The 17,789-nt window shown below is 39.2% G+C and overlaps 1 protein-coding gene across 2 annotated transcripts; it reads left to right on the forward strand.

Annotated features, from left to right (window-relative positions):
* The first annotated feature begins 9,348 nt into the window (after positions 1 to 9,348).
* snx4 (sorting nexin 4) lies at positions 9,349 to 15,806 on the forward strand. 2 transcript variants are annotated; one of them, XM_030757968.1, is made up of 14 exons: positions 9,349 to 9,511; positions 10,175 to 10,299; positions 10,708 to 10,843; positions 11,007 to 11,156; positions 11,594 to 11,641; positions 12,254 to 12,309; positions 12,658 to 12,730; positions 13,145 to 13,206; positions 13,653 to 13,718; positions 13,804 to 13,893; positions 14,548 to 14,647; positions 14,812 to 14,957; positions 15,402 to 15,516; positions 15,675 to 15,806. In XM_030757968.1, the coding sequence occupies exons 1-14, from the start codon at positions 9,422 to 9,424 to the stop codon at positions 15,720 to 15,722; spliced, it is 1,305 nt and encodes a 434-aa protein (XP_030613828.1). In that variant the 5' UTR covers positions 9,349 to 9,421; the 3' UTR covers positions 15,723 to 15,806. The 2 variants fall into 2 exon arrangements, with proteins under 2 accessions (XP_030613828.1, XP_030613829.1); XM_030757969.1 differs by having other exon boundaries at positions 9,360 to 9,433.
* The last annotated feature ends 1,983 nt before the right edge of the window (positions 15,807 to 17,789 follow it).

Raw genomic sequence — 17,789 nt, forward strand, 5'->3', positions numbered from 1 at the left:
TTGCCACAGGTATATAAAATTAACCATCTAGCCATGCAGTCTGCCTTTACAAATATTTGTGAAGGAATGGGTCATTCTAAAGAGCTCACTGGTACTGTAATAGTGTTCCACCATTGCAAAAGTCAGTTTATGAAATTTCTTCCCTTATACTGTAAGTACTATTATTGCAAAGCGAAAGTATTTCTGAACCACAGTAACTCAGCCACGAAGTAGCAGACCATGTAAAGTTACAGAGCGGGACTGTTGAGTGCTGAGTGAGTCACCGGTGCTCTGCTGACACGGTAAACGCAGATTTTCAAACCTCCTCTGGTATTAATATCAGCACAAAAACAGTGAGCCAGGAGCTTCATGGATTGAAGGGATTCCCACTGTGTGTAAGCTTTATTTCACCAAGTGCAATTCCAAATGTCAGATGGAGTTGTGTACAGCATGCCACCACTGGATTCTAGAGCAGCAGAAAAGTGTTCTATGGAGTGATGAATTACGTTTTTCTATCAAGTCTGGGTTTGGCAAATGCCAGCAGAACGTTAACTGTCTGACTGTGTTATGCCAACTGTGAAGTTTGGCACAGGAGGGATAATGTTATGGAATTGTTTTCCTGGGGCCCTCAGTTCCAGTGAAGGGAAATCTCAATGCTTCAACTTACCAAGACATTGTGAATAATTCTATGCCTCCAACTTTGTGGGAACAGTTTGGGGAAGGCCCTTTTATGGTCGAGCATGGCTGTGCTTAGTGCACAAAGCAGGATCTATAAAGGCTTCGTTGGATGAGTTTAGTGTTGAAGAATTTGACTGGTCTGCACAGAGCCCTGACCTCAACCCCATCAAACACCTTTAGGATGAACTACTGTAGAATGGAGAATGGAGTGAGCTAAGACCTAAGTCCAACATCAGTGTCTGACTCCACAAATAGGCAGAAGTTCCCGCAGACATGCCAAAATCTTGTAGAAAGCCTTCCCAGAAGAATGGAAGCTGTTATAGCTGCAGAGGTGGACCAACTCCATATTAATGGATTCAAAATGGGATGTCATTAATGCTCCTGTAGGTATAATGTGTAGGTGGTTCAATGCTTTTGTCTGTATAGTATGGTTTGTGATTACCAGGCAGTCTTGAACAAGTTGTTTCAACAAGGTCCACAATTCACAAAATATGGCAAGAAATACATAGCAAAGAGAAATAAAAAGACTTCACATTGTATTTACAGCAGTCACACAGCAAAGAGAGTGTCCCTTTTTTAACACAGTCATCCTACATCAGTTTTCAATTTAGTGAGACTGCTGAGTCAAATTTGACCAACTGTGATTTTGTAGTGATTTCTTCCTGTAAGAGAAGATCTTTCAAAACAGCACCACAGTACTTGCTGTCATAGTATGACTAAAAGAAAAGACAGATGACTACTTACAAACAGTTCAAATACTTATAAAGTCATAGCTTTCCGGGCACCTGGATGGCTTAGTGGTGAAGCCGGCAACCACATACACATGCTGCGTTTTGGGCAGTGCAGGTTCGCGTCCCTGCCCGTCACCAATTTGCCCGCGTGTCTTCCCCTGTATCTTTCCCCCATTTCCTGTCTCTCTCCACTGTCGATAAAAGCCGCTGTGGCCAAAAACGCAAAAAAAAAAAAAAAAGTTATAAATTTCCTTCTATAAGCTCAGTAAACTGGGCCTCAAAAATATTTATTAGTCTTTTTTGCATTTCTTGCAATATTTGAAAGATCCCTTAGACCCCTCCAAAAGAAAGAAAGAAAGAAAGAAAGAAAGAAAACATATCACTATGGTGTTTTTTTTAATAGAAGCTGTAAAGACATGATGCTGGTGATGGGGAACAAGGTTCATCTAACATATGCAAACATTATTAGCTATTTCAGAAATCAAAGGCTCATGTTTTCTATGTGGACTCATTTAAATTCAGCTCAGTGTTAGAATCCCTACTGTGTGGATCACAAAGAAGCTCATGCACAGAAAAGTGTCAGTTTTCATTTTACAGGTAAACTGAAAACAATGTTCCTCACCTGAACGAAGCCTTTTTTGCATTGCTGTCCATCCATCCATCCATTTTCTTCTGCTTATCCAATTCAGCCCCACTATGACTGTCACATCACATCAAGAAGGTTCTGGGTTTGAATCCACAAGTCAGCTGTTACATCACTGTAGGAGGATAAAAACAGCTTCCCAATAAGTTTTAATTTGTATTAACAGCTGTAACAATTTTGTTTAATTTTAACAACTTGCACCAAGATAAGAAAGAAGTACAGCTGACAGTATCAGCTAAATCCAGGCAGAATGACTTTGTCCTAGCTATCAAGCAAAGATGCACTGGGAAGAAGATTTGCCTAACTTCAGCTTGCCTAAAATGACAATCCTAATTGCTAATGTCTATTGTGCAAACAACAAAATAGATGATATCTTCTGAGGTTTACCCAGTGTAACCAGGTGAATGCTGTGCTTTCTTTTTTGCAGAAAGATGGCTTAACAACATCCCAGACTCTGCTATTTGCTAGAGTCTGGGATGTCATAAAGCAGAACCTCAGTAAAGCATGGTAAGACTTGTATTGGCAATGTGTTTTCATGAGTGATGCTTGGTGTTGTTTGATGAAATGATCAGTTTTTCATTCTTCAGCTGAAACATCATTAGCATCTTTGCCTTGGCATAGCTTATAAAAGAGTACTGAAGGTATTTGTTTCTTTGTTTTTTGTTTTGTTTTTTTGTTGAAGTACCAAAAATCTTTCTTCAGAATGAGATTTAAAAGTTATCTTTTAAGTTTTGTATCTTCCTACAATTTTAGTCAATTAAAAACTGTAAAGTAAAACTTATAGCCTATTACACGTTTTTTCACTATCTCTATTTTGCTGTCACTTAAAAAGATCCACAAACTTGAACAGAATGCAAAGGCCATGTCCCTATGTCCACATACTCTCGTTTCTTCTTCTCTCTCACACATGCACACACACTTACATACATCTTGCTCCCAGCAGATGTTTCGTTCACCACTGCCTTCCCAGAAACCCACAAGTGAGCGTATTTTCCCGCCGCAGGGTCGGGGAGCAGAACCACTGAAGAAGACCGCTGCACCCCAACATAAAACAAAACACCAGAGGGAAAAAAATGTACAGAAAACCTTTCAAAAAGGAAAGGAAGGGAAAAAAGCAAAGGATTTTCTAATCCATCCTTTATTGAGGTGGCTGGTTTTCGGCAGCGCAACCTTTTTTATGTGTGAGAAGACTGGCCTGTAATTTGGGTAGCCACGGCAACCAGAGGGACTTGTAATAAAACGAGACGCTATTCTGGGATGCTCTGTAATAATGGACGCCACCATCCACTCCTCCTGTTAGAGATGGATGGATGGGTGGATGGATGGATGGATGGATGGATGGATGGATGGATGGATGGATGGATGGATGGATGGATGGATGGATCACCTAGTCTATAGAAAGATGCACTGTGGATATTAAACTACTTAATTGCATCACTCACTCAGACTCACACTGACTATATCATTCAGTAAAGAGCCTCATGCTACGCTAGTTCTTATCAATACCTGGTAGAACTTGTGAGTGGTCATCATGCCTTTCAACACTATAACAAGTCACTGTGGTTGGATTTCTGCATTCAGACACCTCTCTATAATCTCCACGCCATGTTAACAGTCACCCATTATGCCAAGGCCATAATTAGGAAATCACATTGGCATATACATCCTGTCATTAGAAGTGTCTATTGCTATTGCATTGTAATTACATTTTAGTAGGTTGTTATTACACCATTTAGAAGCTGTCCGTCTTACCTCAATCTCCTCCTTAATTGGTTATGTTGGTCTGTCCCGCCCCCATGGGTCCGCCCACCTCTTTGACGGAACATTCCAGCGGTCTAAGCATTTTAAACTGAAGTATTACAACTGAGTCTAATATGCCACAGAATGAACGAAATGAAGAAGAAGAAAAAAATTGGAAGAGAAAGGGAGAGAAATTGGAAAAAAGACTTGGAAAGAGAAGTTTTTAAAAAAGGATCAAGAAGACATGAAAGAGGGAAAAGGGTGAAAAACACAGTTTTTGTGTTGCATGACAGATTCCCTCCCAGCCAACCAAGGCTTGTCCTTTAATACCCAGAAGCTTTAATGTGGCTTCTCAACGATTGCACATGGGGCAAAGCTGACCACATTTCTGCCACGCTGCTTATTATACTGCATTGCTCACACTCACACTGCATGTGTGTGTGTGTGTGTGTGTGTGTGTGAGAGAGAGTGAGGGAGAGACGAAGGTACTAGTATAAATGCATACACATGCTTGCTGAAAAGCTGTGGCAGTCATGCAGAGAAGCCTTCAATGAGACTTGCATGTCTTAATTTGTCAACACGTTGGTGATGGATGACAGAGAGGAAATCAGGAGAACTTTTTTAAAATGTGTGGCAGAAAAAAGATTATATATGCATGTTTTTTATTTAATGTAAGCATTAAGGAAGAGCATGTCTAAGGAGGAGTGAAGTTTGTAAAGTCAAACTCAATGATATGATGTACCCTTTGATAACTCAGTTTAACTGAACTAGTATCTTAAACATATAATGCTGCTGTAAGAGTATAACTATGATATAACTATGATAGCCTATGGAATATTAGGTTAACAAGGGTCACTTAATAACTTTAATTGTAGGTAACCCCAAGCATACTTCTCCATCATCTTAGGTGTAGGCTATACAGACTCACCCATGCAAATAAACACACTGCATGAGTTTTCCACCACTCTCAAAGGCAAGAATAGAAGGATGAATGAGAGGAAAATGAAGGATGGAGACTATGACATGGAGCAAAACGTGTTCCTTTCTACTGACCACAAGGACTTCCTCTTTATGATCTTCGTGACCAGCCTTGTGTATACGGCATATACACAAATACACACATAAACATGCACATAAAATGCAACTTCCTAAAAATTCTTATTGACCAGATCTGGTTAAAAAAAATTCCCATAAATTAATGTATCTAAGCTAATGATGCTGTTATTTCAAAACCACATAAAACATTCAAATGAAAAAGCGAACAACCACAGATGCATTTTCTGACAGTTTGATTGGTCATAAAGACAAGGCATGAAAAAAAAAATAGATATGCAGTTACAGGTGTCATTCAAACCTTAACAAATAATGATGTTTTGTATATTTTTGTTTCCATCCATCTATCAAACTATCCATGCATTTTCTGCAGCTTCTGGATCACAGGAGCAGCAGCCTAAGAGATGCCCAGACCCCTCCAGCCACCTCTCCTGAGGGAACCCCAAGGTATTCCTAAGCCAGCTAAGAAGTATAAGCTTTCCAGCATATCCAGGGTTTGCTCCCAGGTCTTCTCCTGGATGGACATGCCTGAAACACCTCACCTAGGATGTTGCCCAGGAGGAATCCCAGTCAGATGCCCGAACCACCTCAGCTGGCTCCTTTCAATATTGAGGAGCAGCAGCTCTACTCTGAGTCCCCATTGAATCATCCAGCTACTCACATTATTCATTAGGTGAGCCCACACACCCTACAGAAGAAGTTCAATTCTGACTGACGTCTGTATCTGTGATCTTTTTCTCTACCCAGAGCTTGTGGCCAGAAGTGTGGATAGGAATGCAGATTGACTGGTAGGCAACTTTACTTTCACACTCAGCCCTGTTTTCACTGCATCACTATATGTACTGCATCACTGCAGTGTAAGCAGTGATGCAGTACAGCATCTTCATCACTGCTGACACTGAACCATTCCATTTGTCCACTCCACTGTCCCCTCACTCCTGAACAAGACCGTGAGATATCTGAACTCCTGAACCCCCCCCCAACAGGACATTGCAGGGAGGCTGAATAATGTGATCCCCCTGAACATGAACGTGGAGCACACCCTCCAGTAACCTTTTTTAAAATGAGGGACCACTACCCAAGTCTGCCAATCCAGAGGCAGGTCCCCAGACCTCTACACAATGTCACAGAGTCCTTGATGAAGTCATGGTGAATCACATCCACCACAGGTCATACCACTTCACTTCTCATTGTCATACCCCCAGCTTGGGAATAGTCTCCAAATGGGGCACATAAGCGCAAACAACTATCATGACCTGTTCCCAGACCCAAAGACACAGGAGAGAAACCATGTCAGTCGCCAGGGAAAATCTCAGTGCATAGGCACTGACCCAGGTAGCTACAATTACCCATCACTGCCTGCCGTCTCTCACCAAGGGCAATTCCAGAGTGAAATAGAGTCCAGCTCCTTTTTAGGAGACTAGTTCCAAAACCCAAGCTGTGCATTGACGTGAGCCTATATCTTGGCAGTATCTCTCAATCTCATGCACTAGCTCAGGTTCCTTCCCCATCAGATATGTAAGAGTCCATGAAGCTGTAGCCATTTTTGGCAAGCAAGGATCAGAACACCAGGGCCTTGGCCCCTGATCTTATCCACATCACACTAAACACCCACAACCTCTCCAATGGGTTATGGGCCAACAGGAGAGTGGATCCACTTGGATATGTTGGGCTGGGCAGGCCCTATGGGCAAAGGCCCAGCCACCAGGCACACACTCTTGAGGCACTCACACTGAGCCCCTCCTCTAACACCTGGGTCCAGGATGGGACCCCAGGATCCATAGCAAGATGACTTGATTCCTTGATCTCTTCATATTCATGCCTGTCTTCTAAAATCATTCTTAGTTTGGCTCCTCACTCACTAATTTGATTTGGGAGACCTTATCAAATAACTCCTGACAACATAGCCCCTGAGGTCACTCTGGCACACAAACCCTCCACAATAAAATGTCATATTACTTTGTTCAAATATTCAAGATAAAAACCTACATATGAAGTGTACATTTAAATTGATTTTCCCCTAAATATGTTTATGTTTTAGTTATACATCAAAGGAAATTATGCCGTGGTTTGTGCAGTCTACAATGGCTGAAATAGGACGGCTATAAATAATTTCCTTGTAGTGTTTTGGATTTTGGGCCACTGGATCCTTACATAGCATATTATAAATATTACAATGGCAAAATATATTAATAATATAGTAATACACCTTTTCATTGAATGCATTCATTATGATATAATAACAAATGTCAACTGTGTAAAATTATTGCTGGTTAAATTGCACCTGGCTATTTCTGTTTCAGGGCACAAATGTTTGTCTGTTATACTGTCACGGCTCAGCAATTAAAAATAACAGAGCCATTAGAATCACTAGTGTTTTTCTTCTTTGACAGTTCAAATATCTACTGTGAAAGAAACCAATTATATTCATTCAGACTTATGAGTGTAGCCAGCTTTATTTGATTTTTGCTACCCTCTGCTGTTCAGTAATCAAACACCAACCGTGAACAGTGGTCCTCTAACAAATGAATTTCAAAGTCTGCAGGTATTATAAAGACAGCTGTATGGTAATATGCAGGTAGTAGATGTGAAAGATGTTTCTCTGGTCAACAGACCTGAAGAAAACATACATTAAAACTGCAGTCATGTTTGAAAATCATACTTGTCATATCAGTTATTTTTTAATGGATTTTGGCATATACAATGATCAATTTATCAATACAATCAAGATTTGGTTGCCAAGTCAGTGTAGTCGACAGGCATTTTGGGATAGACATTAGGTCTCTACATGTCTACATCTATATCTATATATCTATATATATAATGAACCAAAAGCTTTTGTTCAGAACATCCAAATATAGACACGTACACACAGAAACTGTGCAAAGCTTATTGCAGCTCAGCATTCAAGAAGATTGGTCAGCAAACCCCAAAAAGTTGTCAAATGGCCAATTATAGACAGCCAAATAGGGCTAGAGGTGTGTGTGTCTATATATTTGTGTGCGTGCCGGTGTATGTGGACAGGAAGTGGTGGTGGCTGGTTTGAGGTCAGTGGCAGGAAAGAATGGTAACTATGCTGTTGCTCAGACAACGGCTGGTCACAGCACAAGCTTTTGGCTTCCTGACACACTGCAGCCTGAAACCGCATCACACCATCACTCCTTCCATCCATCCATACCTGGTGCATTTGTGCCATTGATAATTTTACAAGTAACAATTATATTCTTCATTTCACCATAATAACATTTATCTATTTTTATGCATTTTTTTTTCTCACTCCATCCACCCCACATCCCATAACACTCCATCACACCACTCCATACCCAGTGGCATCTGCTTCCTTACTAAATGCTGCTCCACCCTTCTCTTTAAACATTAAACACTGCACAACAGCGTGACCACAGGAACTAAAAGGCCGTGTTTCTGTGCTGTTTACTAGCCTGAGGAATACCACATCCCTCTCATTCAAATCTGAGCCCACAACCATCTACAAAAAAAATGAGGCACGAAAAGATATGACCACAGTGAGGAAACTCATCATGTATGACACCTTTTTCAAATTTTTGTCAACCATTAAAACAATGGCAAGAAATCACTGTGCAAGACAGGGAATTTTTTTTAAATGCATAGGGTAATGGCCACTACTTTTTCATTTGCTGAAAGGGTATGTTACATTATGTTTAACCATCAAACTACAGTAGGAGGGCTGTCCTGGCGATGTAAGCACGCAATTTTTCACCTATACAGACCTTTTCACAGAAAGGTGTCAAAAGGTGTTTCACAAAAGGCAACACACAGCATAAAAAACTAGTGAAAAGAAAAAATAAAACAAAGCACTAAAACAAAAGTAGGAGAATGAAAGTGGAATTGCAATAAGGACTAAATTAAAGGGAGAAACACAGAAAGAGCAAAATAAAAATGCACAGTGCATTAAAGCAGATAACCGTCAACACATCTCACACTCATCTCTTGTTATCATTCTAGGGTCAAAATATTTACTTACGATTCTGCAATAAGACCAGCTGTTAAAAAAAAAGTAGGGTGAAAATTAACGATTGCCACAATCCAACCAGCAGATGTCAGCCTTGCCAAAGAGTAGGCTCGAGTAGGCTACGCAAAGTAGGCCAGGCAGGGTAATGGGTTCAACACTGAGGAGTGTTGTAGCACTGAAAGCTGCTTTGAAACTTGTGAAAATTTTTTCATCAATTTTTTTCATCATGTGGAAAATCCCCTTAAATTCTGTAAGACCTGAACATTAACAATTTTGGTGTGTTAAAACAAACAAAAACAAAAAAAAAGTGTTTATTTCTTACTGCTTTGCTGTGATTTCAGTTATGGTACATTATTAATCCAGATAGATATTTTCTTGGTTTTACTCTACATGTGGGGTAATATTTTTCACATGCTTAATACTTACGTATAATTTGCCGATGTTTCAAAAACTAAAGCCTTCCAGTGTTCACCCAAAATCCATTTCAGGACAGATCCTGAAATGCGCTTGCGCCAAAAAAAAACCAAAAAAAAAAACAGGCTACAGTCCGCTCTGCCAGCTCAGCTGACAGCGGCGGCAGCGGCAGTACCCTGGCAGCCTATAACCATGGCAGACTCTGTAAGTAGCGAAGAAGTAGCCGTGATTAATAACACCGACATCACTTCCACGGAATCTGAGAACAACATCATAAATACGGTCGTACATTTTTTTTACATATTCTGTACAATAACTATATCTGAGTTTTACAAAAAAAAAAAAAAAGCAGGTTTTTCTTTTACTGGTGAAAACCTTTCCAAGGCCTAACGTAAGCGTAGCCAGTTGGAGCGTCGAAGACTTTTCCACTGTTTTTTATAAAAAGCTTTCGGACTTTTACGAGACATTCACTAGCTTCACGGCTAGATTCAGTTGCTCGCTTTTGCAACGTAGCGTTAAAGTAATGAAGTTACTTAAAGTTTCTTTTGCCAGCAGTGTGTCAACTTTGTAAACTTTAGTCCTGACGTTAGCGTGCTAGCTGTCTGGACGCTAAACCTGAGTTTATGTTAGCCATGTTGCTCATTCTGCACTTTACGTGCTAACTTGTTAGAGAGGCTGCATTCAGAATACTAAAGCAACATTATTTTTTACAGTGTTTGGACGATTATAGCCTTGTCTTGTGACCGGCATACGCCTGCCATAACCCTATGTGTGCAGTAACACTCTGTTACAGTATCTTCAGCTGCCTCTCCTTCTATATTCATCACGTTTCATGCTTATTTCTGTTCTTTTAGTCCCTGAAAATCACACCTGACTCTTTTTGCTGAGTCTCTGTGTTTACCCTTTTTTGGCTTCCATGCTCATACTTTATCCTGATGTATGCAGATGGTGGAAAGAGGGACCGCTCTGTTGCGGAAAGTGGAGATAAATGTGGCAGAGGCAGAGAAGAGAACAGGGAAGAACACTGTTAACATGCAGGAAACCTATTCTGTCTACCTCATTGAAATACGGTAGGTTGTAAAGTGACACATTTGCTTTTCTGCCTTCATGTAGGTGCAGCATATGCAAACAGCAAACATTAGAATAACAAAAAAGTGTATGAACACTTCCATTTTTGCTTTCTTCTGTATCATTTTTTTTTTTAAATCTCAGAGTAATTGAGCTGGATTCTTTCTTAGATATTCGTATTACAGTTTGCACTACAAGGAGAAATTAGCCCTTTTATCTTGAGTGTATAGTATTGACCCATTATAATAATTGTATACTTAAGAAACATTTATAAGTGGGAACATAGTCTTATGACATACAGCACAGCTATGTCAAGTGGCACGTTGCTTTGAATAAGTGCAGTAGCTCAAATGGCTACCACTTTTGTGACGCACCTGAAATACTATTTCTCTCCATTCGTCTTTCTGCAGGCCTGCTGAAACAGAGGGAGGGACACCAGCGGCACCTGACACTTTGTGGAGACGCTACAGTGACTTTGAGCTTCTCAGAACATACCTGTTGGTCACCTATCCCTACATCATCATCCCTCCACTACCAGAGAAAAGAGTAAGTAATGCACAGGTGGTGGGTAAGGACTAATCAATAAAATTAAATGGAAATTAAGTAAGTGTAACGAAGTACAGGTTACCCTTAATTTCTCCCTTGTATTAAATAATACACAGCCTTTTACTTTTTTTTTTGATTATTTCCTTGATTGTGTCTCTTACAGGCCGAGTTTGTGTGGCACAAACTTTCAGCGGACAACCTAGATCCAGACTTTGTTGAGCGGCGGAGAGTCGGCCTGGAAAATTTCCTGTTGCGTGTTGCATCACATCCTGTCCTCTCCAATGACAAAATTTTCTTCCTCTTTCTCACAGAGGTTAGCAGCCAGACATGTGTTGCAGAATGTCCCTTGAAGATCTTCTGCCATGCATGTATTATATGCACATGTTGCGCATTCACAATATAACAGATTTCACACTGACATTAGCACGACAGGAAATCGGTACAAGAAGCTGCACTGCTGGGAGTATTTTGCAATAGAATTTAGAAGAAGAACAAGATATATGCAAAAGCAGTTTGCATCTACCAAATGAAAAAATGGATCTTGTGCTATAAAGATTTTAAGGCCTTTAAAGCTATTTATGCACTCGTACCAGGTAGACTCACTCATAAATCTAATCTGTTCTTTAGCCTTCAGTATGGGCATTTAAATTATTGCTCTTCTGGTTATCTCAGTTCATTGCAGCTCCTTTTGTTGCTGGGATACCCAGTTTTTAAACAGTAGACTGATTTTCATGTATTTGTCATCCTCAGGAAAAGGGATGGAGGGAAGCAGTTTTGGAAACAGGCTTCCAAGACAAGGTACAGTTAGTTGTGTCTGATGTTTTTCACACTCCAGTTCAGTTCACACACTGTATAAAAAAAATGCAAGTAGCTTCTTTCTAATGGCCAGCAGGGGGCAACAAGAAGTATGGTTGTATGGAAGTCTATGGGAAAACCACTGCCCACTCCTTTGATCCATGCCCTCTGTAAATACTTTCCTGATGAGTTTGAGGGCTGAGTCACTGCATTCACAGATGATCCTTTTTTAAATCATTGTTTCCATCAGTGTTCAGAAGGACAGTAAGTCAGAGTACGCTTTCAGGTCTAAGTTGTGATTGAGAAGTCAGTTCTAAATGACAATGCAGGGTCCCTTGAATTTACAATCAGATCCACACTGCACTCATCATGTCTGGTTTCAAAAACAAACTAGTCGATGGCTACTATCTTTTATACATAGTCAGTGATTATGTTGATGCTTTTGTCATTTTAAAAGCATACATCTAGTGTCTCTTTCTGAATTTCTTTACTAGTAGTTTTGCATTGTCAGTATTATAGGTTTGTTTTACAATATCAAACTGAGTTGTGTCAGAAGCACAGCTTCATATATTTCCCCATATGTCGTATACAAACTGTAATTCTTTTCCCTAACAGGCTGACTCCAGGCTAAAGTCTTTGAGTGCCATGTTCAGAGTTAAAAATCCTGACAAGTAGGTGTAAACACAGCCACATTTAACTTAATGTTTCTATTTGCTAGGATTTATGCAGGTTGTACAATTTAGACAGATTTCAGAGTGACTGTGAAATAGTTTCTCAGGAATTTTTAATAACTAGAATAAATGCAATATTAATGACAAAAGCAGGCTGCAAAAACAGGGTGTAAGGCATGATACTTATCTCTTGGATTTATTTATGAGCATTATATGAAAATTTTATTTATACCACCTTGTTAAGAAATCATTTGTTCTGGTCCAAGGCAAACTGAAAGAAAAATTTCTGGAATGAATAATGTAAAAACACTGTTCGAGCACTTGCTTTTCTTGTTGTTATGTCTCCAGGCGGTTCACAGCACTGAAACACTACAGTGATGAACTGAACAGCGTCATCTCTCAGCTACTCAGGGTTCGAGCGGTGAGTTTTGGCATGCACGAACAAAAAACACATATTTAACCCTTTGTTTAGGGAGACCGAGGTTTGTCTTAAGTTAATGTTTCTTGGAATGCTGTGAGGATTACTTGTCTGCTTGTGAAAACCCAAATTCCCTAAACTCTGTCTCTAGCTTGCTAGAATTGTGACTTTCATTTCCAGTTACACTCACCATTTTATCTTGGACAGCTAGTCCACAGCGTGCCTACTTTATTTATTTACTAGCGATTTAAAAGCTAGCTGCATCCAGAGTAATAGAAGAAGAGTTATAGAAATTTGTTGAATTAAATTCTAATACCAAGTGTATCACTTCAAGGTTTTCAAGACAGAGCACCTAAAGTAGTAAACTGTGTGTTGCTAATGAATCATTTGTTTTTTGGTTTTTTGTTTTTCATCTAGAGAGTAGCAGACAGACTTTATGGGGTTTACAAAGTCCACGGTAACTATGGCAGAGTTTTCAGGTGAGAAACGCCTGTTCTTTTCTCACTGTTCTCAACAATTACAAAATCATAGTTACAGCTAAAACAACTATATAATATTACAAAGCCATAGGTTGGTTGACAACATTTGGTGCATGTTCTTATCTACTCACATTTCATCTATATAAGCGACCTAAAAGTATCTTTTAATTATGGTATCTTCAGTTCACCTACAGTGCTAATGCTTTCAGTAGTAATGGATTATTGGGGTCATTAGGAAAGTCATTTATTCATAGACGTGCCATCTTTTTTTTACTCAACTGCTTTCTTTTTTTTTCCTGTTTCTGTTTGAGTAATCGTGTGTTATAGATACTTAACTACTAAAAGAAAATAAACAGTGATTATGTCAAATAATTTTTTTCTGTTTAGTGAACAGAAAGAGCTTTTGCTTTCAGGTTTAGTATACATGAAATTTTTTATGTCTTTAGTGAGTGGAGCGCTATAGAAAAGGAAATGGGAGATGGACTGCAGAGTGCTGGACACCACATGGACACGTAAGCAAAGATGTTATTTGAATTAGACAAATGATGCTTGTTTGGCATTGCTTCAGTTATAGAGTGACTTACTGTATGTTTCCAGTTATGCTGCATCAATTGATGACATTCTGGAGGAGGAAGAGCACTTTGCAGACCAACTGAAAGAATACCTCTTCTACACTGATGCTGTCAGGTAAGTGTGTGTTTAAAGGAAAGGAACGTGTCAGTAAGAAAGGCCATGTATTACTCTTATCAGGGTTCACAGACGCTCTGAATATGCTGTAAGTTTGTGCTCAGTTTGTTACATTTTCAGACAATTGGTATACATGAATCTTGCCATATGTGTTAATGTAGAATTAAAATCTAGGCATTATGCAAGAATGCATCCTGCTGAACCAGGTATTCTAACTCAGTTGTTGATGCAACAGGGATGTATGTCAGGCACAGGAGGCCAGGGTAATCACTGTTAATGTCAGTAAAGGGTAATGTCTTCCGTAGCGCAGTCATGAAAAAGGACACTTCATACCCACAAGGCTTCTGCTGCCATAACTCTAGGGTTGTTTTGGTCACTGAAACGTCAGGCTGCGTTCCTGTTAGTTGGTCTGTAGATGGAGGGTGATGCAGCAGTCACATTGTGAGATGGATATTATACATTTTTGACACTGTATCTTTGAAAGCATTCAAACATCTTTCTGCAGAGAAAATGTCAGTTTTGTAGGTTCAATTTATTATTTACAGTAAATCTAAACACGTTCTTTTAACTGTTATAATCTTTGTAATGGGATGCATTCATGTTTTGGGACTGTCACAGTTTAAAGCATTTCTCTTCTTTTGTGTGTGTATTAAGGTCAGTTTGCAGGAAACATGAGTTGATTCAGTATGAGTTGGAGATGGCAGCTCAGGACCTTGCCCAAAAGAAACAACAGAAAGAAGAGCTAGCAACTGGGGTAACACACTTTCACACATATTGGTTTATAATCTGTCTTTATCTTGCACACTATGTGCAAATTAAGAACCAGAAGTGCGCACATATTCAAAAGCATTGTGATTCGAACTGCTGAAAGCATAATTTAACCCATATGTCTGTCTGTGTGTTCATGTGTGAGTGCAGACGGTGCGAATCTTTTCTTTGAAGGGAATGACCAGTAAGTTATTTGGCCAAGAGAGCCCGGAGCAAAGAGAGAGCAGGTTAGCAGCCCTGGAGCAGAGTATTCAGGAAGGAGAGGAAACGGTCAAGGAGAAAAACACAGAGTGCAAGTAAGCTCAGCACCAGTTAATCAACCATCCACCTCTTTTGAAATAGTTTTTAAATTTCTCTGCATCACTTTTTTTTCTTCTGTCTGAAAATAGAGCACATAATCTGACTCTAGTTTGTGACTGATGAACTGTCTCAACTGAACAACATAAATGGAGAGGATAATGACAGGAGACCAGATTATTTTTCCCAAGTACAAACTAGTGAATAGAGTTACTTGCTCAAAGTATTGAGAGACAAATTGAGGTGCCATGTGAAATTAAAAAGCAGTGCTGTTCTGTATTTTTAAAACAAAAGGCAGTTGTATAATTACAAAATGCAGGAACTAGCACATAATAAAAAATAGGGAAGTAAATGCTGCATCGTTTTTCTTTTCCTGTCCCTGTGCTTCTTCTCCAAGCAACTAAGACTAACGGTAGTGTGTGTCTTTGTGATTGTGTCATCAGGGAGTTTATGCGAACAGCTTGGGAAGACATTGAACGTTTTAAGGAGCAGAAGGACAGAGATTTGCGTGAAGCACTGATAAGCTATGCCATTATGCAGATCAGCATGTGTAAAAAGGTGTGGAATGTTTTGTGTATTTTCTGTGTGCTTGACAGTTTCAAAATGCCAGTGTTTTGTTGTTTGTTCAGCAGTACCACTCCTTAACTGTTACTTTACATTTTCTGTCTTGTCTATCAATGTCTCAAAGTCACTCCTTTTCTCTGGTACTTGTGTAGGGAATCCAGGTGTGGTCCAATGCCAAGGAGTGTTTCAGCAAAATGTGAGCCACTTTCCAAACCGATCGCACTTTGCACAAAAAAAAAAAAAAAAAAACCAACCCAGATTGTACAGACAAGGACCATCAGCCATCGATTATACTGTAATCCTGTGGAGAAAAGATGGGAGCCCAAATGCTACCTTTGTTTTGTTTTGCTATGCTGAATTGAAGCACACACACACATTCAAAAAAGTGAGAGTGGAACAATGCCTCTTTAACTTCAAGTGTCTTAATAGCTCTTTTTCCATGACTTTCTGGCCAAATATACACACATGAATAAAGAAACACAGAGCAGTGTAGTGCTTAAGGAGTTGACAGAGGCTGCACTTTTCAAACAGTGATTCATGTGACTCGTTTTAGAGTTGCCTACCTTGATGAAAGAAAACAGCTTTTCCATTTTACCTTTCAGCATTCTTCAGAATCTTCTTGCAAAAGGTTTTCACACTACTTGAATTGCAATTAGATGTTTAATAGCAATACTGAGGAGTTAAAGAGCGAGGGGGCCTTGTTTCTGATGGACCATCTAACATTGTGCTTATGTTTGGTTTGAAATTTAAAGTTTCCAGGAGCGAGTCAAACCAAACAAAAGCAGGATAGTGAATATGGTGAATATTCAAATCGATTTGAAATGAACTGCAAGAAATATGACTGTAAACATGGACTGAGCTTCAGAAAGCCACTACACTTTACATTTCCCTTTCTCTTTTTTCCTCAAGTAATTTTATATACATTATATAGAAGGTAGTCTTTATGTTTTGCTAATCGAATGCTGACCAAAGTACTGGTGACCAAGTGCTCTTATACTACACATTACCAGCTAAAAAAACAGAAAGGTTGACAAAGTAGCTTTTTTTTTTTGCTGAGTAAAGAAAGGAAAGGGCCCACACAGTTTGTTTTATTGTTTACTTCCTCAATCCATGAAGTGTAACTGTAAATGTTAAAAGAGCCTTTCTTTGCTGTAAAGCAGTATAGCCTTAATACAAACATCGGTCTTGTAGCAGAACCCCTTCGGTCACGATACAGGAATTTTGGTGGACAAAAATTCTTCTGCCTACATGATCTTTTTAGGTAGGAGATGCTAGAAATGAATATTACAGTACAGTATATAACTACAGAAAGTGATGTGCACATTTGTGTATGTGGGGACCGAAGGGGATAAGAGACAAAAAAACTTCTCAGCCCACTGTCAGAGTGCCTCACCACTTAGTCTGATATGACATCAGTGCATCTACACAGGCTTTTTTTGAGATCCTCACAATTAGACTTAATATAACTGTTATACATAAACATGCACACATGCTTTTGACTCTTTGATGATATCAATCTGAGGAGGAGAAATTGGTGCAAAATGGTTCTGACATCTGAATGTTGTGCTGAGATCAGCAAAATCATTTTTTTCAGAATAAATTTACTGAAAGAATTTCAAGTTGAAGCTTTTATGTGTGTTTTTTTTTTCTAAATAACAAATGTGTCAGATGTAATCATTGTGTTATGACACTAATAAATGTTTCATTTTTTTTTTTAACCTTATTGTCATGTTTTTATACCAAATGGCAGAGTTCAAAGCAGGATGAAATGTGACTGCTGGTTTTACTTTGCATTTCAAGGTGTCTAGATTTTTTTTTTTTTTTTTTGTTCATGTAGACATGTTTGTTTACATTATTTTCACCCGTATGTACATGTATCAAATATATTATCCATAATATGCATGCAGATAGACTATACAGTGTACCACATGTAGCCTAAAAGTAATGAAAAATGTCCAAAAACTGCAATAGATTGTGTAAATTTGGGTTCTGTGTTTAAATATCAGGACACAACCCTGAACTTTTTGAGTTTGCAGGGATTTGAATGATTGGTTGCAGGTGAAAATCCCCCAAATTATAAATTAATGGCGCTACCTGTGGATTAATAAAAGGGCTTGCATTTCAGTTTGGCAGAGAGAAAAGCCTTAAGAAACTGGAACAAGAAAGGAAAATGTTCCCCTTTCAGATCCACCTCCTGGTTGGCTGGTTGGTGTGCATGAGGTCATGTGTGGTTTTCTCAAATGGAAACCTAACATTAATTTAACATC

The sequence above is a fragment of the Archocentrus centrarchus genome, chromosome 21 (assembly GCF_007364275.1).
Source record: "Archocentrus centrarchus isolate MPI-CPG fArcCen1 chromosome 21, fArcCen1, whole genome shotgun sequence".
NCBI lineage: Eukaryota > Metazoa > Chordata > Actinopteri > Cichliformes > Cichlidae > Archocentrus > Archocentrus centrarchus.

Excerpts from the sequence above, each read along its gene's own strand:
- snx4 (XM_030757968.1), top strand. The coding sequence starts at position 9,422 with ATGGCAGACTCTGTAAGTAGCGAAGAAGTAGCCGTGATTAATAACACC. Across the intron at positions 14,648-14,811 it reads AAGAAGAGCTAGCAACTGGG|ACGGTGCGAATCTTTTCTTT; the intron begins GTAACACACTTT and ends GTGTGAGTGCAG. Across the intron at positions 15,517-15,674 it reads AGATCAGCATGTGTAAAAAG|GGAATCCAGGTGTGGTCCAA; the intron begins GTGTGGAATGTT and ends GTACTTGTGTAG.